This window comes from Oncorhynchus mykiss, chromosome 16 (assembly GCF_057628025.1).
Source record: "Oncorhynchus mykiss isolate SJ-2025 chromosome 16, ASM5762802v1, whole genome shotgun sequence".
Taxonomy (NCBI): Eukaryota; Metazoa; Chordata; class Actinopteri; order Salmoniformes; family Salmonidae; genus Oncorhynchus; species Oncorhynchus mykiss.
In genome coordinates, this window is record NC_143037.1 from 37632921 (window position 1) to 37658100 (window position 25180).

Here is a 25180-nt window from a genome sequence, read left to right on the forward strand (position 1 = left end):
CACAGTTTGCAGATTAAGTAAGTAGATTTCAAACATGGCTACTGTGTATAAACATTTGAAGATAAATAAAGCCTGTGCTTAGTGCCCCAGAGTGGCGCATTTCAGTGCTAGTGGTGTCACTACAGACACCCTGGTTCGAATCCAGGCTGTGTACGCCGTCATTGTAAATACGAATTTGTTCTAACCTGCCTAGCTAAATAAAATAGTGCTTACCTGTGGTTCTAGAAAATGTGAACTCTGTTTTACTTATTTCCTACCGCATATTTAATGTTTGATATGCCCAATTTTGTATTATAAAAATACATATGGTTAGCAACAGCAGTGTTTGTGTTCAGATGACCACTTCCCTGGGTCCAGCCAACACAATAGTCTGGCCCTGACCCCAGGGCACTCTGGGATTCCTGACATATAGGCTCCAATGTCTTTCAACTCTCTCGCCTGCTGTTCTCAGGACCCCCATTCCTTCAAATGCTACAGTTTAACAGATGTATTGGCACTGCACGCGTGGCTTTCCATAGTTGAGAAAATACTACAGAATTGTGTTTCAGATGAGTGCTTCCAGATGTATGGGGTTCTTAAACACACATTAGACAGCTGGGGGATCATTGTCAAGACCGAAAAGCGGATGACATGTAATTTATCTCCTAAATGTGACACATGCCGATGGGCTGGGCAAGCACATTTACCTTTCACAATATACACCTTTTTTGGGTGAAAAAAAAAACATGTTTAACACACAAAAGCCAGTGAGTGAACACTCCATTCTGCAATTGGCTTGTTCATGATAGCAAATTAGCAATGACCATTACGTGTATGGTTTGCTGGTATAAGGAGTCCAGGGGACTACTCTCAGATTGAAGGGTGACTTTATGACAACAGTATCCCCTGTGTGTCGACAGGACCCCTGCTTTGTCACTCACCAGAGGCGTTTTTATTGGTTAGTTTTTTCCAGCCTTTCGTGTTCATAGGTAGGAGGTCATTGGTTGCCTGATGACACAAATCTGAATTCTTCAGCTGCTCTATTGTTCGCTATATACTTCAGTCTGAGGCTGCCCTTATTAAAGTTGTTTGTGGTGACGTCAAAATGAAGGGTGTTGCACAGAACAAAGTCATCATCGCTAACTAATCAGATTATCAAAGACAGAATGTCTGGAAAGCCGCTATACCCACATATTGTTCTGGCTCTGGCCCAACCCATCGGTTTCTGGGACCATTCAGATGGTCTAGAATACATTTCCATTCTAGAAATCGTTGGGGAGGTACTCAGATCCAGACTCATTGCGGAGAAGAACTAAACGTCCGTGGACGTGGCATAGCGTTTTGCAGGAGCAAGGATTCTGGGTAGCCAGGCAAGGTCATTGGCCCTAACTCCGCAAATCTACTTTAGTGCAGATGCATGTTTAAAGTCACAGTAAATTCAGCTGTACTTTTGGATTCGTCACTTTTGCCCTTTCAGGATGTGCTGTAGGTTAGAAATGTGTGATGACTTACGAATGGATTGCACCCATTTGATCAAACATAAGCACACATAGTTGGACTACTTTGCAGAAAACAAATTGGATGTACTTCTCTCTGATGATTCATAAATTAGACCCAGTCTCCAAACATGCCTTATCTCAGCAGACATGGCTCTCAACCAGGGTTGATCAGTGCCATCAGTCATACAGTGACAGCGTTGCCTGGCTCCCATATTCCTTCCATTTCATAACTTCCGATTGTTGTATATATTTATTTGTGTGGGACCTCAGACTCTATCCATCACCCAGAGAATGCTTAATACGACTCAGGAGAGCTCCTGAGAGTCGGGTTGCCAGATTGGGTAGGGATATCGCCTAAAAGCTGTCTCTTTGCTTCTGTCTGTCTTGTTCCAGCATCAATCTGCAACAAACTGCAGCAGCCAGAGGCAGCATCTGGGGTCCTGGAGTATGCCATGAAGCACTTTGGTGAACTGGTAAGAGACTTCACTGACTTGTTCTCCATCCATCTCTATTGTACATACACTTTAAATTGTCCCTAGAAAGTGTCTCCTTATCTCCTACCTTGAAAAGCATCCCTTAACAACAGGATGAGCACCATTTGAAACATGGTCCAGGGGAATTTCCTGTGCTCACTCTCCAACTCGTGGCGTGCTCTGTATGCATGGATATATTGGTATTTTCTCCTGTAGTTTATGTATGTATGCATGGATATATTGGTATTTTCTCCTGTAGTTTATGTATGTATGCATGGATATATTGGTATTTTCTCCTGTAGTTTATGTATGTATGCATGGATATATTGGTATTTTCTCCTGTAGTTTATGTATGTATGCATGGGTAGATATATTGGCATTTTCTCCTGTAGTTTATGGGAAAACATAATTTTTTTAAAAGTCACATAACTGATACTAATATTTCCACAATTTCTCTTTTCTCAAAATGATAAAATGCATAGCAAAAACCATACCAAAATCCCTCACCGTATGTGTAATATACACGCAATTTTCTCATGTTCCTGTGGGATTGCTTCACATGCCAAGTGGAAAGCCTGCAAATTGGCACTTTTTCACATTAGGTGTTCATATCAACATGAACTATTTTGTTATTTTTTGTAAGATTCTTGGCCAAGGTCTATTTCTCTTTGTTACCGATTTTCAGAAGCTCCTCTCTTATTTTAACTGCGATATGTATAACTCCCTTCTGTTATTCCTCAGTGTATGATATTCTCCAGAGGGATCAGCTCCAGATATGATATAACATTTTCTAAACAGAGGACATACCTTGGAAGCCCTCACCCTGCTTTGTCCACACACACACACACACACACACACACACACACACACACACACACACACACACACACACACACACACACACATACACAGCTTTAATATTGCAGATAGATTGTGGCTTCCATCAATGTCATTTTCTGCATAATTCTTTGTAGATATAGATATAAATTATATACACTACCTAATGTCTAAAAACCTGTTTTCACTTTGGGATATTGTGATGTAGATTGAGTTTATTTTTATTTAATCCATTTTAGAAAATAAAAAAATTATAATATTTGTCACATGCGCCAAATACAACAGGTTTTACCTTACAGTGAAATGCTTTCTTACAAGCCCTTAACCAACAATGCCGTTTTAAGAAAAATACAAAAAATAAATAAATAAAAGTAACCAATAATTAAGAGCAGAAGTAAAATAACAATAGCGAGGCTATATACAACGGGTACCGGTGCAGAGTCCATGTGTGGGGGCACTGGTTAGTCGAGGTAATTGAGGCGATATGTACATGTAGCTAGAGTTATTGAAGTGATTATGCATAGATAATAACAGAGAGTAGCAGCAGTGTAAAAGGGGGGGGGGGGCAATGCAAATGTCTGGGTAGCCATTTGATTAGATGTTCAGTAGTCTTATGGCTTGGGGGTAGAAGCTGTTAAGAAGCCTCTTGGACCTAGACTTGGCACTGCGGTACTGCTTGCCGTGTGGTAGCAGAGAGAACAGTCTATGACAAGGGTGGCTGGAGTCTTTGACAATTTGTAGGGCCTTCCTTTGACACCGCCTGGTACAGAGGTCCTGGATGGCAGGAAGCTTGGCCCCAGTGATGTATTGGTCAGTACGCACCACCCTCTGTAGTGCCTTGCGGTCAGACGCCGAGCAGCTGCCATACCAGGCAGTGATGCAACCACTGCTTTCGATGGTGCAGCTGTAGAACCTTTTGAGGATCTGAGGACCCATGCCAAATCTTGGACCATGTTAGTGTGTTGGTGATGTGGACGCCAAGGAACTGGAAGCACTCAATCTGCTCCATTATAGCCTCGTCGATGAAAATGGGGGCATGGTCGGTCCTCCTTTTCCTGTAGTCCACAATCATCTCCTTTGTCTTGATTACGTTGAGGGAGAGGTTGTTATCCTGACACCACACTGCCAGGTCTCTGACCTCCTCCCTATAGGCTGTCTTGTCATTGTCGGTGATCAGGCCTACCACTGTTGTCATCGGCAAACTTAATGATGGTGTTGGAGTTGTGCCTGGCCATGCAGTCATGAGTGAACAGGGAGTACAGAGAGGGACTGAGCACACACCCCTGCGGAGGGAGGTACTTAGTCCCAGGGTCCTTAGCTTAGTGATGTGCTTTGAGGGCACTATGATGTTGAACGCTGAGCTGTAGTCAACGAATAGCATTCCCACAAAGGTGTTCCTTTTGTCCAGGTAGGAAAGGGCATTGTGGAGTGCAATAGAGATTGCATCATCTGTGGATCTGTTGGGGCAGTATGCAAATTGGAGTGGGTTTCTGGGATAATGGTGTTGATTTGAGCCATGACCAGCCTTTCAAAGCACTTCATGGCTACAAACGTGAGTGTTACTAGTCGATAATCATTTAGGCAGGTTACCTTAGTGTTCTTGGGCTCACAGTGTTCTTGGTATTACAGACTTAGTCAGGGACAGGTTGAAAATATCAGTGAAGACACTTGCCAGTTGGTCAGCGCATGCTCGGAGTACACATCCTGGTAATCCGTCTGGCCCTGTGGCCTTGTGAATGTTGACCTGTCATCCTGAACAGCGGATGCTCTCATGCATTTTTCAGTGTGGCTTGCCTCGAAGCGAGCATAGAAGTTATTTCGCTCATCTGGTAGGCTTTTGTTACTGGGCAGCTTGCGGTTGTGCTTCCCTTTGTAGTCCGTAATAGTTGTGAGTCCTTCTGGGTAAGTCTGTAAGAGCTTTCCACATCTGGATTGTGCAACATTTGCCAATTATTATTTCTAAATTCTTCAAGCTCTGTCAATTGGTTGTTGATCATTGCTAGACAACCATTTTCATGTCTTGCCATATTTCAATTTACGCTAAAAACTTTAATTCCGCCACTAAGGAACATTCACTGTCTTTTTGGTAAGCAACTCCAGTGTAGATTTGGCCTTGTGTTTGGGTTATTGTCATGCTGAAAGGTGTATTCATCTTCCAGTGTCTGGTGGAAAGCAGACGGAACAAGGTCTTCCACTAGGATTTTGCCTGTGCTCCATTCTGTTTCTTTTTAATTCTTAAAAAACTTCCCAGTCCACCTTGATGCAGCCACCACTATGCTTGAAAATATGGAGAGTGGTACTCAGTAATGTGTTGTATTGGATTTGTCTTAAACATAACACTTTGTATTTAGGACAAAAAGTCATTTTTTTGCAGTATCACTTTAGTGAATTGTTGCAAACAGGATGCATGTTTTGGAATGTTTTTTTTCTGTACAAGCTTCCTTCTTTTCACTCTATAGTTACTCCACAATACTAACCTAACTGAAAATGTTGTTGAACAAACCTCGGTCGTCTCCTATCACTGCCATTAAACTCTGTAACTGTTTTAAAGTCACCATTGGCCTCATGGTGAAATCCATGAGCAGTTTCCTTCCTCTCTGAGTTAGGAAAGACACCTATATCTTTGTAATGAGTGTGTGTATTGATATACCATCCAAAGTAATTAATAACTTCACCATGCTCAAAGGGATATTTTAATGTTTTTTTACCCATCTACCATTAGGTGCCTTTCTTTGCGAGGCACTGGAAAATCTCCCCGGACTTTGTGGTTGTTTCTGTGTTTGAAATTCACTGCTTGACTGAGGGACATTAAAGATGATAGTATGTGTGGTGTACATAGATAAGGTTTGCTATCTTACTGGGAGTCCCGTGAGTGAAAATATCCGAAGCTCATCAAAGGTAAACTATTTAATTTGATTGCCTTTCTGATTTTCGTGACCAAGTTGCCTACTGCTAGCTGGACATAATGCTATGCTAGGCTATCGATAAACTTACACAAATTCTTGTCTTGCTTTGGCTGTAAAGCATATTTTCAAAATCTGAGATGACAGGGTGATTAACAAAAGGCTAAGCTGTGTTTCAATATATTTCACTTGTGATTTCAAGAATAGGAATATTTTCTAGTAATATTTATGTCCATTGCATTATGCTAATTCGTGTCAGATGATGACAACGATCCCGGACCCGGGATGGGTAGTTACAACAGTTAACAAGTCCAATACAGCAAATGAAAGATAAACATCTTGTTAATCTACCCATCGTGTCCGATTAAAAAAATGCTTTACAGCGAAAACACAACATATGATTGTTAGATCACCACCAAATCCAAAAAACACACAGCCATTTTTCCAGCCAAAGATAGAGTCACAAAAGCAGAAATAGAGATAAAATGAATCACTAACCTTTGATAATCTTCATCAGATGACACTCATCGGACATCATGTTACACAATACATTTATGTTTTGTTCGATAATGTGCATATTTATATCCACAAATCTCGGTTTACATTGACGCCATGTTCAGAAATGCCTCAAAAATATACAGAGTAATTGCAGAGAACCATGTCAAACAAAATAAATACTCATCATAAACTTTGATGAAAGATACATGTTTTACATATAATTAAAGATACACTTGTTCTTAATGCAACCGCTGTGTCAGATTTTTTTTTTACTTTATGGAAAAAGCATACCATGCAATAATCTGAGACGGCTCTCAGAAATACACAACATTTCTCCGCCATGTTGGAGTCAACAGAAATACGAAATTACATCATAAATATTCCCTTACCTTTGATGATCTTTCATCAGAATGCAGTGCCAGGAATCCTAGTTCCGCAATAAATCGTTGTTTTGTTCGATAATGTCCATTACTAGTGTCCAATTAACTACTTTTGCTAGCACGTTTAGTTCACATTTCCAAACGCTAGTGCCGGTCCAGGCGAACTCGGACGGAAAATTCAAAAAGTTATATTCCAGGTTGAATAAACTGGTCAAATTAAGTAGAGAATTAATCTTCAGGATGTTGTTATCATAATATATCTAATAACGTTCCAACCGGAGCATTCGTTTTTGTCTACAGAGTAATGGGACCCATGGCGATATCATGAGTAATGCGCATGACCAGGAACTGGCATTCTGCCAGACCACTGACTCAAATAGCTGCCATCCGGCCCCACATCACACTAGAGGCTTCATTCCACGTTCTACTGACTGTTGACATCTAGTGGAAGGCGTAGGAAGTGCGAACAGATCCATATCTTACTGGGATGTGAATAGACGATGAGTTTAACATCAACCAGCCCCAGAATTTCCACTTCCTGTTTGGAAGTTTTTCTGCCATATGAGTTATGTTATGCTCACAGACATAATTCAAACAGTTTTAAAAACTGCAGAGTGTTTTCTATCCAATAGTAATATTAATATGCATATATTAGCATCTGTGACAGAGTAGGAGGCAGTTCACTATGGGCACGCAATTCATCCAAAGTGAAAATGCTGCCCCCTATCCCTAAGAAATTAACAGTTTTAGAAACTTCAGAGTGTTTTCTATCCAATGCTACCAATTTTATGCATATCCTAGCTTCTGGGCCTGAGTAACAGGCAGTTTTCTTTGGGCACACCAGTCAGTAGGAAATTCAGGATACTAGCCCTAAGAGGTTTTAATTTAATGACTATTGTTGCACACAGAGTGAGCCGATTCAACTTTTTATATGACCTGCTAAGAAACATTTTACTCCTGAACTTATTTAGTCTGTAACACAGCAATGTGGAAAAAGTCAAGGGGTGTGAATACTTCCTGAAGGGACTGTATCTGAGTCATGTCTTTAGTGCACGATGGCAGTGCCTGTTTAAATGTGTTTGTCTTTTTATGGAGACCATACGGGGGGAAATGAGTTGCAGTCAGTTTGTCTCGGTACAAGCACTAAAAGCAGTAATACAGACTTTGTGTCGCTTGACTTTTCCTGAAGCAGACGTGTGTGTGTCAGGGTTGAGTCGCAAAAAATTTAATTGGTCCAAACACGAAAATATGTAGCATCGAGTTTATGTAATTTCCTTCTTTAAAAATGTTTTTTTTTCATTGCACAGGGTCCAGTTGCACAAGCAGTGTTGTGAGGAGTTGACTCTGGTCACTGAGGATATGCAGGCCAAGATGGCGCGGATGGCTGCCACTGCAGCCTGGGGTCTAGCTACGAGCTCTCAATCATCCCTACATCATCACCCAAATATTACTATGGCAATAACATTACAATAGTATCACTATGTTTCTATTTTGTAACTGCAGTAACTTGCCTATTACATAACTATTTAAAAGTGGATTGAACAAGGCAAACTATTTCATACAGACTCATTTTACAAATTGATGTAAAATGTATTACATTGCATCTATTCAATACAGCTAGCCTATACATTTAAAAACCAGTCGATACAGCGGAACAGTCGACACATTTCATAAAGGCTGCAGTGTTGTTTGCCACACCTTTGCCACAGAGCTCCTCTGGGAGCACTAAACAGTAAGTGGGCTTCCATTTTCTCTGACTGGCTGTAACTGAAGCCAAACAGTGATGATAACAGCCACAGCTCGACTGTCTAGATGGGAGTTGGCATCCACCCGTATGTATCCATAGCAAATCAAAATCAAATAAATGTTTATTGATCGCGTACACAGTTTAGCAGATGTTAGTGGGTGGTTATGTTAATAGCTCCTAACAATGCAGTATAGTGTCAAATGCGTACACAAATAATAATTTTAAAAAGAAAACAATGTGAGATCAAGAAATGTCACAACGAATCCAGTTAACAACTGAAATATCAGTGTAACAGTAATCAAAATGCAATCTACATGTATCAATTAACATCTGAAATACCAGTGTAACAGTAATCAAAATGCTATCTACATATGTCAGTGGAGGCTCCTCAGAGGAAGAAGGGGAGGACCATCCTCCTCAGTGAATATCAGAACAATTTAAATAATGATACATTAAATGTATCCTTTTTAGATAAAAACTATACTACATATACTAAAGTCACCAAATAATTGATTAAAACACACTTTTTTGCAATGGAGATCTACAGGAAATGTTTGGCCTTTTATAAACACATTTCATGCAATTCTATGTCATTTTACATGACTGGAGACTTTGGCATAATATGTTTTAATTCCGCGTTCATGACAACTGGGAAATTGGAGCTAGGAAATCTCCGACTTCAGTGCATTCAAGACAACTGGGAAATCAGGTAAAAACGAGCTCCGACTTGGAGAATTCAATTTGAACAGTCATCCTAATAGGAATTCCAAGTGGGGAACTCTGGGCACTTTCTAGAGCTCCAACTTTCCGACCTGAAGATCACTGACGTTTTTTCCCTTGTTTCCAGTAATCTTGAAAGCACCGTAATACCGCACAAATGATCAAAGGACAGACTACTTTGACACTGACAAACTGAGAATCTGAGATCAATGAAAACGACTTCCCGACTGTAGGCTATGCCTTGTAATTGGGCTACACTCCACAACTAGGCTATTAAAAATAAGCAATTTATCCTCTGTGGCAAACGTTTAGGCTTGCTAATGGTGTAGTAGGCTATTCTGAATTATTATTTTTTTGAACAGACAGCAGTTTGTCAAATTTATTTCAATTTCTAAAGCATGCTGCAGAACCCTTCACGTGGCTATGGTTCTATAAGAAAATCAATTATGAAGTGCCACGAGAGTTGCAGGCTCAAGTCTATCAGAGCAGAGGGAGAGAGATCACAGAAAGTGAATCTCATTCTAGTTCTGTGACAGATGCAGGGGGGCAGGAGAAATAAGGAAGAGGCAACTCGAATGGACTTTGATTGCGTTTATTTAAAAAAAATTACATTGCAAAAAGTGATCATTATTTTTCATGCCATGAAAAGGTACCAGATCCGGCCAAAAATGTTCCGGAACAAAACAGTCCAAAACGGAGAGGTGGCGATCGGGCTCAAATTAAGCACTGCTGCTATGAAAGTGAACTGTGTTTGTGTGTGATCTGGGGCGTATTCATTCCTCCAATTCTGTTGGGGAACGTTTCTTAAAACTTCTTTGGGATAGGGGGCAGCATTTTCACTTTGGATGAATAGCGTGCCCAGAGTAAACTTCCTTCTTCTCAGTCCCAGATGCTAATATATGCATATCATTATTAGTATTGGATAGAAAACACTCTGATGTTTCTAAAATTGTTTGAATGATGTCTGTGAGTATAACAGAACTCATATGGCAGGCAAAAACCTGAGAAAAAATCCAACCAGGAAGTGGGAAATCTGAGGTTTGTAGTTTTTGAACTCAGCCCCTATCGAATACATAGTGGGATATGGGTTATGGTGCAGTTTCTAAGGCTTCCACTATATGTCAACTATCTTTAGAACGTTGTTTCAGGCTTCTACAGTGAAGGGGGGCCGGATGAGAGCTGTTTGACTAAGGGGTCTGCCAGCAGCCTCGTTCTCAGTCACGCGCATTTCACATGAGAGGTAGCTTTTCTACAGACAATGGAATTTTCCAGTTGGCACATTACTGAACATTTATGATAAAAACATCCTAAAGATTGATTATATACTTAGTTTGACAAGTTTCTTCGACCTGTAATATAACTTTTTGAACTTTTCGTCCGACTGGACCAGAACGTGCTTTTGGAATTGTTTACCAAAAGCCCTAACAAAAGAAGCTATTTTGACATAAATGGACATAAATGATAGACATTATCGAACAAAACAAGCATTTATTGTGGAACTGCGATTCCTGGGAGTGCATTCTGATGAAGGTCATCAAAGGTAAGTGAATATTTAGAATGCTATTTATGACTAATGTTGACTACCCAACATGGCGGATATTTCTCTGGCTGGATTGAGCTCTGACCGCCGTTCTCAGATTATGCTTTTTCCATAAAGTTTTTTTTGAAATCTGACACAGCGGTTGCATTAAGGAGAAGTGTATCTAGTTCCATGCATAACACTTGAATTTTCATCAACATTTATAATGAGTATTTCTGTGAATTCATGTGGCTCTCTGCAATATCACTGCATGTTTTGGAACAACTGAACATAACACACCAATGTAAAATACGATTTGTGGATATAAATATGAACTTTACCGAAGAAAACATACATGTATTGTGTAACATGAAGTCCTATGAGTGTCAGCTTCTGACCCACTGGAATTGTGATACAGTGAATTATAAGTGAAATAATCGATTGTTGGAAAAAAAGTAGAAAAAAGTAGATGTCCTAACCGACTTGCCAAAACTATAGGTTGTTAACAAGAAATTTGTGGAGTGGTTAAAAAACTAATTTTAATGACTCCAAATTAAGTGTATGTAAATGTTTTAGGGTCCATACACAGATTGGCTACACATCCTTAGGCATAACGTTTTTTTATCCTCCAACCGAAGTGTATGTAAATGTCCGACTTCAACTGTATATATATCAGATTTGCGCAAGATATAATATGTACAGTAGTAGATAAATGGCAACACTTTACTTGACACGTAGTGTCATAACACGTTATCACGTACATGCCCTTATATCAGTCATCGGTCAAAAAGAGGGTGTCTTGGCCTGCTCCTGAAATCTGCGCCTGCATTCATCCCAGTTTTCAGTAACCGAGCATTGGGGTAGGTACATGTCTGACATCAGTGAGTGTGCAATTACAGTTATAATTTATGGTCAAGAAAAAAATGTGAACATAGCCTGCGTGTCAACAGTATGTTTATGGTGTAATGGAATGTTTTGCCTTGTGTGGTAAGTTTAGTGGGTTTTGACAACTCTTATGTAGGTGACATAACCAGCCATAAAATATCTACCATGGTAGGTTTAGTGGGTTTAGAAAGTCTTATGTAGGTGTCATAACCAGTATCTACCGTGGTATGTTTAGTGGGTTTTGAAACTCTTATGTAGGTGTCATAACCTGCCATAAAATATCTACCGTGGTAGGTTTTGTGGGTTTTGAAACTCTTATGTAGGTGTCATAACCAGCCATAAAATATCTACCGTGGTAGGTTTAGTGGGTTTTGAAACTCTTATGTAGGTGTCATAACCAGCCATAAAATATATACCGTGGTAGGTTTTGTGGGTTTTGAAACTATAATGTAGGTGTCATAACCAGCCATAAAATATCTACCGTGGTAGGTTTTGTGGGTTTCTACTCTCTTATGTAGGTGTCATAACCAGTAATAAAATATCTACCGTGGTAGGTTTTGTGGGTTTTGAAACTATAATGTAGGTGTCATAACCAGCCATAAAATATCTACCGTGGTAGGTTTTGTGGGTTTCTACACTCTTACGTAGGTCTCATAACCAGCCATAAAATATCTACCGTAGTAGGTTTTGTGGGTTTCTAAACTCTTACGTAGGTGTCATAACCAGCCATAAAATATCTACCGTGGTAGGTTTTGTGGGTTTCTACACTCTTACGTAGGTCTCATAACCAGCCATAAAATATCTACCGTAGTAGGTTTTGTGGGTTTCTACACTCTTATGTAGGTGTCATAACCAGCCATAAAATAACTACCGTGGTAGGTTTTGTGGGTTTCTACACTCTTATGTAGTTGTCATAACCAGCCATAAAATAACAATATATGTCACAACAGGTCTAAATATGACAGTGTTATGACCATATTGTAACATGTTATATCAGCTGTTATGAAATGATTATGAATGACTGTTATAACACGTTATGACGCTGGGTGTCAAGTAAAGTGTTAACATATTGATATTTAGTATGTTTATGGTATAATGGAATGTTTTGCCTTGTGTCGTAAGTTTAGTGGGTTTTGACAACTCTTATGTAGGTGACATAACCAGCCATAAAATATCTACCATGGTAGGTTTAGTGGGTTTCTACACTCTTATGTAGGTGACATAACCAGCCATAAAATATCTACCATGGTAGGTTTAGTGGGTTTTGAAACTCTTATGTAGGTGTCATAAACAGTATCTACCGTGGTAGGTTTAGTGGGTTTGAAACTCTTATGTAGGTGTCATAACCAGTAATAAAATATCTACCGTGGTAGGTTTTGTGTGTTTCTACACTCTTATGTAGGTGTCATAACCAGCCATAAAATATCTACCGTGGTAGGTTTAGTGGGTTTTGAAACTCTTATGTGGGTGTCATAACCAGTAATAAAATATCTACCGTGGTAGGTTTTGTGGGTTTTGAAACTCTTATGTTGGTTTCATAACCAGCCATAAAATATCTACCATGGTAGATTTTGTGGGTTTCTACACTCTTATGTAGGTGTCATAACCAGTAATAAAATATCTACCGTGGTAGGTTTTGTGGGTTTTGAAACTCTTATGTAGGTGTCATAACTAGCCATAACATATCTACCATGGTAGGTTTTGTGTGTTTCTACACTCTTATGTAGGTGTCATAACCAGCCATAAAATATCTACCGTGGTAGGTTTTGTGGGTTTTGAAACTCTTATGTAGGTGTCATAACCAGTAATAAAATATCAATCGTGGTAGGTTTTGTGGGTTTCTACACTCTAATGTAGGTGTCATAACCAGCCATAAAATATCTACCGTGGTAGGTTTTGTGGGTTTTGAAACTCTTATGTAGGTGTCATAACCAGCCATAAAATAACTACAGTGGTAGATTTTGTGGGTTTCTACACTCTTATGTAGTTGTCATAACCAGCCATAAAATAACACAATATATGTCACAACAGGTCTAAATATGACAGTGTTATGACCATATTGTAACATGTTATATCAGCTGTTATGACATGATTATGAATGACTGTTATAACACGTTATGACGCTGGATGTCAAGTAAAGTGTTAACAGATTGGTATTTAAATACACAGTACAAAACCCCATGGCAAAATTAATAGAATTGCGGGAAATTAGCTTCCGGACCAGAGTACGGAATATAAATCTATATGTATGTGAATGGTGTGTATAGACAGTATATGAATAGAAAAGGTGTGTACAGCGGTAGTTATATAGGATGAGCCGGGACTAGAATACAGTGTATACATACTGTATAAAGGGGGTAAAACAGTATGTAAACATGATTAAAGTGACCAGTGTTCAATGACTATGTACATAGGGCAGCAGTCTCTAAGGTGCAGGGTAGAGTATCGTGTGGTAGCCAGCTAGCGACAGTGTCAGAGGTTCAGGGCAGGTAACTAGGCGGAGGCCGGCTAGTGGTGACTGTTTAACCATCTGATGGCCTGGAGATATAAGCTGTTTATCAGTCGGTAATACAGCTCAACAGGATGCTCTCGATTGTGAATCTCTAGAAGTTCGTGAGGGTCTTATGGGCCAAGCCAAATTTCTGCAGCCTCATGTGGTTGAAGAGGCGCTATTGCGCCTTTGTCATCACGCATTTAAGGTCCTAAGTGATGTGTGATGAGTATGCCGAGGAACTTTAAGCTTTTGACCCTCTCCACTGCGGCCCTGTAGATCTGGATGTGGGCGTGCCCCTCTCTGCTGTCTCCTGTAGTCCACAATCCGCTCCTTTGTTTTGTTGACGTTGTGGGAGAGGTTATTTTCCTGGCACCACTCCGCCAGGGCTCTCACTTCTTCCCTGTAGGATGTCTCGTCATTGTTGGTAATCAAGCCTACCACTGTTGTGTCATCAGCAAACTTGATGATTGTTGGAGACTTGTGTGGCCACGCTGTCATGGGTGAACAGCAAGTACAGCAGGGGGCTGAGCACGCACCCCTGTGGGTCCCCGTGTTGAGGATCAGCGTGGCTGATGTGTTGTTCCCTACCTTCACTACCTGGGGTTGGCTCGTCAGGAAGTCTAGAACCCAGTTGCACAGTGAGGAGTTCAGACCCAGGTCCCTGAGCTTTGGGATGAGCTTGGAGGGTACAAGGGTGTTGAAGGCTGAGCTGTAGTCAATGGACTGCATTCTTACATAGGTATTCATCTTGTCCAGGTGGGATAGGACAGTGTGCAGTTCATTGTCTGTGGATCTGTTGGGGTGGTATGCAAATTGTGGTGGGTCTATGGTGTCGGGTAAGGTGGAGGTGATATGTTCCTTAACTAGCCTTTCAAAGCGCTTTATGATGACAGAAGTGAATGCTACTGGGCGATAGTCATTTAGTTCAATTACCTTCGCTTTCTTGTGTACAGGAACACTGGTGGACATCTTGAAGCAAGTGGGAACAACAGACTGGGATAGGGAAATATTGAACATGTCCTTTCACAATCCAGCCAGCTGGTCCATCTGGGTTTCTTTGGCGTAAGAGATACGTGTGTACTGGGAGGTTGAGAGCATGCATCTATCTGCCTGAGAAGTCATACGTCTATTTGGTAAATCAGCTGAAGTGTATGGTCTGTTACTACATCGTTTTCATAGACATAACAGTGTTGTTTAGAACGATCATTTACAATGCCAATATATAAAGCTCTACACATAATTTTGCACGCCCAATTTTTCAGTTTTTGATATGTTAAAAAAGTTTGAAATATCCAATAAATGTCGTTCCACTTCATGATTGTGTCCCACTTGTTGTTGATTCTTCACAAAAAAATACAGTTTTATATCTTTATGTTTGAAGCCTGAAATGTGGCAAAAGGTCGCAAAGTTCAAGGGGGCCGAATACTTTCGCAAGGCACTGTATTTGATGCCATTCCACTCCAGTCATTACCACGAGCCCGTCCTCCCCAATTAAGGTGCCACCTACCCCCTCTGGTGTGTACCTACGTGTGTGCTATTCCAGTGCATCGACAAGGCCAGAGATCTACTGGATGCAGAGCTGACCGCCATGGCGGGAGAGAGTTACAGCAGAGCTTACAAGGTAAGCACGAAACTCTCCACTAATGTTTCACAAGACCATTTGCAGGTATAACTAGTTGACGAAGGCTTGAAGGTCGAAACGTGTCCATGTGACCACTGATAATAAATAATTCAATATCATAATATTTTATTTGCGATTGCTGGCCGACTTTTCTTACCAATAATATAGAACCAAGTACCATACATATAGAAAAGCTTGTCATTGTCTACAATGGACATTTGAAGAACCTAAGATCAGGATGTTAAGCTGACGATCAGCATACACTAGGACTTTGATCTGTATACTAATTGTCTAGGAAGTTAGCCTGATCCTAGATCTGTTTGTGTTGAGGCGAACACGGATAACATTGTTTATGAAAGAACATTGCATGGCTCACTTCGCTATCATTCAGTCAACTCTCAACAAGAGAGAATTCAAATTGAATGTGCTTTATGAAAATGGTCAACGGAGAGATGCAGAAAGCCTCCACAACAGATGAAAGAGGTTATTTAGTTAGTTAGCCCTACCTAATGGGATTATGCATTGATGTGACTTTTCCAATGCCACGCTGGTGTTACACTGGTGTATACACCCAGATTCCTAACAACATGCACGTGGTTAGTTAGATCCTGTAATACACTCTTCAACTTCTGCAGGCGGCTAGGAAGAGCAGTTAGGACAGTTAACCAATGTTAACCATTGACGGCCTGCTTTTGACATGTTTATACATTATTTTAATGAGCCATTTGCAGTTTAACTGTACCGCCCATGTGTACTTAGACTTGCATGGCTTTATCTTTGAGACAAGCATATGCTACTGACACAATCAACCAGGTACAATGTATGTGTATGACTGTGCAACTCAATACGAACGCCGACCAGAAAATGACCCAAACTAAAAATGTACTCGATCATTGTGCTGTCTATAGTTAGTTCCATTACCACCATCCTAATTGGAAATCAAAACAAGATCTTGGAGGTATTTTTTTAGGCCAGGTGTGGTGAGAGTTCCAGTATGCACTCGATGCCAATGCAAGGGAAGCAGTTCCCAACACGTGATGACTTCACTTTCAAAAGAGTGGTAAAAGTCATGTTTAATACTACCACTCTTTGTCTGGCTGGAATTCCAGCCTCTCTCTCTCTCTCTCTCCCTCTGTGAGGTCAAGTCTTGTTGACATTTTGAAGCTTTGCCTAAGACACCACGCAAACACACGCATACCCCTTCACCCTCACACACAAACTTCCACACAAGTGTTGCTTAGACACAAACCCAACAAGGCTATTATTTACATCTCCATAGGGCCTTAGGGCCTGTCACATCTCCCAGGGGGATATGTAAACCCCCAAACCTTAGATGGTTCCACTTTCCATTCATAAAAGAAGAGAGGGGGGGGACCAGCAGAGCAAACAAGGCTTGTTTAATGACAGCTCCAGAGTCTCAGGTTCAAATCTTGACAGGCTTCCCTTCTGTCAAGAGAGTCACACACTCCTCTGTCAAACGACCTAGATTGAGTTCCAAATAGTACCCTCTTCCCTTCCTGGTCAAAAGTAGTGCACTTTGGGAATAGGGTGCCATTTGGGACGCAGACCTGGAATGAAGGGGAATGCATTGCATGAGCTAAACACCATGTTGACTGTGTCCCCACATTAATGTCCTGGGCTCTCAAACAACGCTGCAGGACACACTTGTGCACACTATGGTCGTTGTTGTGTTTACCCATTACTTATATGCGCTTGTGTGCACTTTGTGGGTCGTTTCTTCCCCCTTAATTGGAGTCCCAAAGGTCTTCAACCAGGCTGCATTTTTCTTTCCCTCGTTTTGTTTGCACATGTGTGTTTGTTTGTATTCTCTAGTGTCTAGAGAATGTGTTTCTAAAAGAAGAAAATACCATCTACCTGGACATTGTGTGTAAAGTCTGGTCAATTCTCCTGGAAAGTAATTTGTGAAAACTACAAATGTGTACAGTTCCTTCAGAAAGAATGCATACCCCATTGACTGTTTCCACATTTTGTTGTGTTACAGCCTGAATTTAAATGATTACATTGAGATTTTGGCCTACACACTATCACTGGGCTACACACAAAACCCCATAATGAGTGGAATTATTATGTGGAATTATGTTTTTACAAATTAATACAAATGAAAAGCTGAAATGTCTTGAGTCAATAAGTGTTCAACCTATTTGTTATGGCAAGCCTAAATATGTTCAGAAGTAAAAATGTGCTTAACAACTCACATAATAAGTTGCATGGACTCACTCTGTGTGCAATAATAGTGTTTATTGTGATTTTTGAATGACTACCTCATCTCTCTACCCCACACATACAATTATCTGTAAGGTCCCTCAGTCGAGCAGTGCATTTCAAACACAGATTCAACTACAAGGACCAGGGAGGTGCCTAGCAAAGAAAGGCTCTTATTGGTAGAGGGGTAAAAACTCAAATAAACATATCCCTTTGAGCAAGGTGACGTTATTAATTACACTTTGGATGGTGTATCAATACACCCAGTCACTACAAAGACACAGACATAATTCCTAACTCAGTTGCCGGAGAGGAAGGAAACCACTCAGGGATTTCACCATGAGGCCAACAGAGATTAATGAGAATGCATCAACAACATTGTAGTTACTCCACAATACTAACCTAAATGACAGAGTGAAAAGAAGGAAGCCTGTACAATAAAATATTCCAAAACATGCATCCTGTTTGCAACAAGGCACTAAAGTAATACTGCAAGTAATGTGGCAAAGGAATTCACTGAATACAAAGTGTTATGTTTGGGGGAAAATCCAACACAACACATCACTGAGTACCACTCTTCTTATTTTCAAAAGTAGTGGTTGCTGCATTATGTTATTGGTATGCTTGTCATCTGCAAGGACTAGGGATGTTTTTGTATAAAAAGAAACTAAGCACAGACAAAATCCTAGAAGAAAACCTAGTTGTCTGCTTTCCAACAGACACTAGGAGACAAATGTACTTTTCAGCAAGACAATAACCTAAAACACAAGGCCAAATATACAGTGGAGTTGCTTACCAAGGCGACATTAAAAGTTCATGAGTGGCCAAGTTACAGTTTTGACTTAAAATTGGCTTGAGAATCTATGGCAAGACTTAAATTGATGTTTAGCAATTAGCAGTGAGCGATTTACCAAAATGTCAGTTCAATTATTTGAATTCCATTTTTTCTTTCTGTGAGCTCAATGCACAGTTTTTGTGTGTTAGAGATAAATAAGCTTGAACTGTGTGACATAGTAGGGAGTTAATAGTTAAAAAAAAACTTGTATTTTTTTATTCTGTTTTGTTACAACATTCAAACCACATAATGCATAGTGCATTTAATGTCAAAACAAATAATCAAAACTGAAATCAATAACTGAGATTATTTCTTTATAATCGAACCGACCTCGAAAAGCACGAATCGCTCAACACAACTACAACTACTACTACAGTGATCAACAACCAACTTGACATAGTTTGAAGAAATAAAACAAATATAATGTGCAAATATTGTACAGTCCAGGTGTGCAAAGCTCTTAGACTTACCCAGAAAGACTCAAAGCTGCCAAAGGTGATTCTAAAATGTATTGACTAAGGGGTCTGAATATTTATGTAAATTTGATATTTCTGTACTTAATTTTCAATAAATTAAAAAGAAATGTTGAACAATTTTTTTTCAGTTTGTCATTATGGGGTATTTATTGTATGTAGCTGGGCCGGAATAAAACCCTATCTAATCCATTTTGAATTCAGGCTGTAGTAAAATAAAATGAGGAATAAATCAAGGGGTTTGAATACTTTCTGAAGACACTCTAAAAAGGGCTTTATAAAATACATTGAATTGATACATTGCTCTTTGTTTCTCTTTCTCTAAGTTTACCAGTGGATCGTAGAGGACTGGCAGAGGTGGTTTGATGGTTTGCTCGCTGGTCATCAACCTCCACGACGACATGAGGACCTGGCTCAAGTACGCCAGCCTCTGTGGCAAGAGTGGACGTCTGGTGAGTTCACTAGCACAGGACAGCTAATGGGTCAAGGGCCAAATGTTTCAAAATAGGGATGCCAGTAAGGGTTCTTTTTGCAACCGGTTAGCCTGCACCATTAACCAGTTATCCTTGCCCAAAGTGTTTTTGTCTAAAATCATGATTAAATGCACTACGTTGTCCAGCTCACGTCGTTTTATCAAGTGTAACGTTTTGACCAGGCCTGACAAAGACCTTCTGGACAAAAGGTTGGACTCCATAAAACAGCGGGCACAGATATCTCTGTCAGAAATGGCTATAAAACTCTACACAGTATTTGGCAATCAGATTGTATTTAAAAACCTTTCATCTGGATACAGACTTAAGTTGCTGTATCAGGTTCAAAATACGTCGTTTATTGACACTTGACTTCAATACAACCAGAATGTGACAAATTTGCTTAAAACAATATTTTGAAGCTTTCCTGTCAATCCAAGGGGAAATATATTCTCCTGGATTTGGATACTGCCAGGAAAGTCCAACAGACTGTTGCTTTGGTGTGGAACTGAATCTCTCATTGGAACGATTGCAAAATGTAGGCCGCCTCTCGGAAATCACACGGTTTAGAAACCGTACCTCAAACCTGTTTAATAACATTGTTATAGTTTTTCCTCCCCCACGGCACTTTTATTGTAAGTTTGTATGTTCTAGCAGGTGCAGCGAAATGCTTCTGTTACTAATTCCTAATAATGCAGTAAAATGTCAAACAGATGCTCAAATAATAATAAAACACTTTTTTTAAACCCAGAAAGAACAAGAAATCAAGAAATGTCTGAAGGAATCCAATGAACAACCGAAATACTGTAACAGTTGTCCAAATACAATCTATATGTATATATACCAGATTCATTTACACAAGATATACTAAGAAATGTCTGAAGGAATCCAATGAACAACCCAAATACTGTAACAGTCGTCCAAATACAATCAGGGGCAGAGCGACAGATTTTTACCTTGTCAGCTTGGGGATTTGATCGAGCAACCTTTTGGTTACTGGCCCAACGATCTAACCACTAGGCTACCTGCCGCCCCGAATACAGTTTATAAATAAATATGCAGTGTGTATGAACAGTGTAACTAAAATGCAGTTCATTGAATGGTGTATATAGAAATGTATGTATGTATAGTAGTGGTTATATAGGATGAGTGACCAGTGTTCAGTGACTCTATGTATATAGGGCAGCATTCTCTAAGGTGCAGGGTAGAGTACCGGGTGCTAGCCGGCTAGAGGTGACTGTTTAACAGTCTGATGGCATTGAGATAGAAGCTGTTTTTCAGTCTCTCTGTCCCTGCTTTGATGCACCTGTACTGACCTCACCTTCTGGATGATAGCAGGGTGAACAGGCAGTGGCTCGGGTGGTTGTTGTCCTTGATGATCTTTTTGGCCTTCCTGTGACATCGGGTGGTGTAGGTGTCCTGGAGGGCAGGTAGTTTGCCCCCGATGATGCGTTGTGCAGACCTCACTACCCTCTGGAGAGCCTTGTGGTTGAGGGTGGTGCAGTTGCCATACCGGTGATACAGCCCGACAGGATTCTCACGGTTGTGCACCTGTAAAAGTTAGTGAGGGTTTTTGGTGACAAGCCACATTTTTTCATCCTCCTGAGGTTGAAGAGGCGATGTTGCGCCCACCAGCCTGCTGCCTGCCACAGAGCTATAGTAGGGCCAGCTGCAGGAGCCACTCACAGCTCACAAGGCAGGAATCTTAATGACACATGCACCCCGGTCCCTGCCAGAGAGGGGCCGTCCATCCCCACTCTGAAGGGGGAAACATTTTGAAACTAATTTAAAGATAAAGACAAATACTGTTGAACATCACTCTTATCAGATGGTGTGGGGGAATAGCGTAGAGAGCCTGGAGCCAGTTGTATTTTGACTATGTCAGGAGAGTTGAGTTGAATCCCTGTTTTGAATGAGAATTCCTATTTGACCCCCGTGTGTGTCTGTTGTTCTTCTGTCCCCCATCAGATTGAAGCCTTCCAGCACACACAACACTTTGTCCAGGGGATGCAGCAGCAGGCCCAGCATGCCGCTGAAGACAAGCAACACCAGCAGGAGCTCCACAAGCTCATGGCCAGGACTCCTACCGCAACTACTTTAGGAGAAAAACAAATCAGTCGCACTCTATTTGTTATTGCAGTGTGAGCTTTAAAAACACACAAACGTTTTCTCAGCCCACATGTTCTCCCTCATCTAAAGGGTCACGTACAGAGCGTTCTACTCTTTCTCCAGGACCGTGACCCGACCCCAGTGCTGTTACTCTTCTACGTCTTGCAACCCCAGCCAATTTCTCTCTCGTTTCATTCTGTGTAAACAGACTCTGGGACAGTTGTAGAATGGTAGATCCCAAATTCATGCAACCAGTAGGCCTAGGCTAGATCCAATTATAAGCGCAGCAATGCGCACATGGCAGTAGGCTAGGTTACACGCAAACGTTTGTTCCATAATGCAATTAGTAAGAACACCATTATGAGTGGTTTCATGTGACAGACATCAAAAAATCTGTTAGAAATTTAGAAAGTGGGGACATCCAAATATGCAACAACTAGTATGTGTTTCCAATATCACTAGGATTGTGCCTTTGGCTACTGGACAATGAAAGAACATTGATTTTAAAAACCAATAGAACATGAGAGAAAAATACTTCTGGTTTATAAAATAATTGCCTGCATGTTTAGTTGGATTTTAGCTTGGCTACTTTGAAGCAACATAAGACAAGCCTCATAATACCCTTGGTACCATCCAACTGGCAGCTTCATTAATCTTTATCCCTCCTTTACCCCTCCTTTTTCGAACATTCTGTTAAAAATCGCGCAACTTTTCAGCGTCCTGCTACTCATGCCAGGACTATAGTATATGCATATGATTAGTATGTGTGGATAGAAAACACTCTGAAGTTTCTAAAACTGGTTAAATCACGGCTGTGACTATAACAGAGCGTGTGTTTCATCGAAAAGCGCAAGAAAAATTGCTCACTGAAATCTGAAAAAAGTATCCATGCGCCCCTTTCATGGATTATTTAAAGGAAACCAAATTTAATATGGAGACGGATGCAATTCTTACAGCTTCCACACGATGTTGCCAAAAACGTAATTTTCATTGACAAAAATCCATTGAGACATTACGAATAAATCCTTGATTCCATCCAGCCTACCTCAATCGATTTTGGAAGATTGAAAAATGGACACTGTTTTCTTTTGTAGCTGCTATTGAATACAGATCGCCCAGTGATCAATTTGATCGCTTATTAACGTTTACAAATACCTAAAGTTGGGTTATAAAAGTAGGTTGAAGTTTTTTGTCAAAGAATATAGGCAACTTATATCATTTTTAAACATGACGTTGCGTGTTGGAAGAGAGCTTTTTTCGTTATGCAGACAGGCCATACAAATGGATATTTTGGGCATTCATGGACGGATTTAATCGGGAAAAATACCAATTTGTGATGTTTATGGGACATATAGGAGTGCCAACAAAGAATATCATTAAAGGTAATGAATGTTTTATATTTTATTTCTGCGTTTTGGGTAGCGCCGGCTACCGCAAAATCTGTTTACTTGTTGGCTAGATTCACAACGAGTGTAGCTTTAATTCAATACCCTACATGTATATTTTAATGAACGTTTGAGTTTTAACGAGTACATTTAGCATTTAGCGTAGCGCATTTGCATTTCCAGGTGCCTACTTGAGACGCAGACGTCTCAAGTAGGAGCAAGAAGTTTAAATAGTACCCGCAAAACACCAGTCTCAACATCAACAGTGGAGAGTCGACTCCAGGATGCTGACCTTCTAGTCAGAGTTCCTCTGTCCAGTGTCTGTGTTATTTTGCCCATCTTAATCTTTTCTTTTTCTTGGCCAGTCTGAGATATGTCTTTTTCTAGACGTTGAGACTGGTGTTTTGTGGGTACTCTTTAATGAAGCTGCCAGTTGAGGACTTGTGAGGCGTCTGATTCTCAAACTAGACACACTAATGTACTTATCCTCTTGCTCAGTTGTGCACCGGGGCCTCCCAACCCTCTTTCTATTCTGGTTAGAGCCAGTTTGCGCTGTTCTGTGAAGGGAGTAGCGATCTTCAGTTTCTTGGCAATTTCTCCCATGGAATAGCCTTAATTTCTCAGAACAAGAATAGAATAGCCATTGTAACACAGGAGTGATGGTTGCTGATAATGGGCCTCTGTACGCCTATGTAGATATTCCATAAAAAAATCTGCCTTTTCCAGCTACAAGTCATTTACAACATTAACAATGTCTACACTGTCTATAAGAGTGTGCAAAGCTGTTATCAAGGCAAAGGGTGGCTACTTTGAAAAATCTAAAATATATTTTTATTTGTTTATACCCCCCCTTCTTCTCAATATCCGCCTAAAGACATACCCTAATCTAACTGCCTGTAGCTCAGGCCCAGAGGCAAGGATATGCATATTCTTGGTATCATTTGAAAGGAAACACTCTGAATTTTGTGGAAATGTGAATTGAATGTAGGAGAATATAACACAATAGATCTGGTAGAATAAAATACAAGGAAATAAACATACGTTTTCTGTTTTTTATTGTTGCTGCATCATCTTTCAGCCGAACATACAGATAGGATGCTGTGGATGATTTGAATGAAGAACATACGATGGCAACAATAGAAGAAAAGTTTTAGACAGGTAACTTCAAAAATAAGCGAGCTACATGACATTGAGCATGAAGTCACCCAGGTGTCCCACACAAATGTAACCAAATGTACCCAAGTGGCCGAATTGGTACAGTGATACATTTTGAAGGAAAGAACTATATACAAAATACATAAATGCTATTCTAACACACCCCCAAAAATTATATATATAAATGAAAAAATAAATAATAATAATAATAAACAAACAGGGTAACTATTTACACATTTTCCCTCAGACCCTCAGTCCTCTACACAATATTGTGCTGCTGGTGCCATGGCCCATAGCAGTCTCTTTCGGCTGTAAAGCAGAGGCTTACTGACCAGGTGGTGCAGGTGATGGGGCATTTCCTGTGACAAAGGGCACAACGACATCTCCCTACTGTGCCCTTTTTGCCCTGAGGTGCTGCAGTGGACTTGCTGTAACTAGCAAGCTCCTGGTTGAGCAGCTCCCTGAAGGCTAGCTGTGAGATGGGGGCCTGTCCACAGCTCTTGGCAATTTCCTTCTGGAGGATGAAGGCATTCACCAAAGCAATGTCAATGAAATTATAGAAAAATGGTTTGTACCATTTCATGGTCTTATGTAGAACATTGTAATAGCCTATCAGCGCATCTGACAGGTCCACACCTCCCATGCTCTTGTTGTAGTCCTTCACAGCAGCTGGAATGGGGACATTTTTTGTGGTCCATGCCCCGGCACCGTCCTTCACACGCCTGACAACGTGATCTCCACTGAAGGACTTGTGGATACTGGAGCACATGACCACCTCTCTGGTACCCATCCACTTCACAAAGAGCAGGCCATCTTCACGGATCCATCACATGGTACCCCGCTCAACCCACTTAGGCATGTCGTTCACCTTGGTCTTAGAAATCCCACCCTGTTGGTACAAATGGTGCTACAACCCCACACCTCCCGCTTCCTGAGCTCTGTAAACAGGGTAGGGCTTGTATAGAAGTTGTCCAC

General features: G+C 40.6%; 1 protein-coding gene across 3 annotated transcripts; it reads left to right on the plus strand.

The window, feature by feature from the left end:
* The first annotated feature begins 1868 nt into the window (after window positions 1-1868).
* Window positions 1869-24086, plus strand: LOC110491874 (serine/threonine-protein kinase mTOR). 3 transcript variants are annotated; one of them, XM_090202609.1, is made up of 4 exons: window positions 1869-1951; window positions 14888-15555; window positions 19413-19538; window positions 21525-24086. In XM_090202609.1, the coding sequence occupies exons 3-4, from the start codon at window positions 19452-19454 to the stop codon at window positions 21699-21701; spliced, it is 264 nt and encodes an 87-aa protein (XP_090058735.1). In that variant the 5' UTR covers window positions 1869-1951; window positions 14888-15555; window positions 19413-19451; the 3' UTR covers window positions 21702-24086. The 3 variants fall into 3 exon arrangements, with proteins under 3 accessions (XP_090058735.1, XP_090058736.1, XP_090058737.1); XM_090202610.1 differs by having other exon boundaries at window positions 1872-1951; window positions 15431-15555; XM_090202611.1 differs by lacking the exon at window positions 14888-15555 and having other exon boundaries at window positions 1872-1951.
* The last annotated feature ends 1094 nt before the right edge of the window (window positions 24087-25180 follow it).

Coding starts and splice junctions, on each gene's coding strand:
- LOC110491874 (XM_090202609.1), top strand. CDS start 19,452: ATGGTTTGCTCGCTGGTCATCAACCTCCACGACGACATGAGGACCTGG. Junction 19,539..21,524: donor GTGGCAAGAGTGGACGTCTG/GTGAGTTCACTA, acceptor GTCCCCCATCAG/ATTGAAGCCTTCCAGCACAC.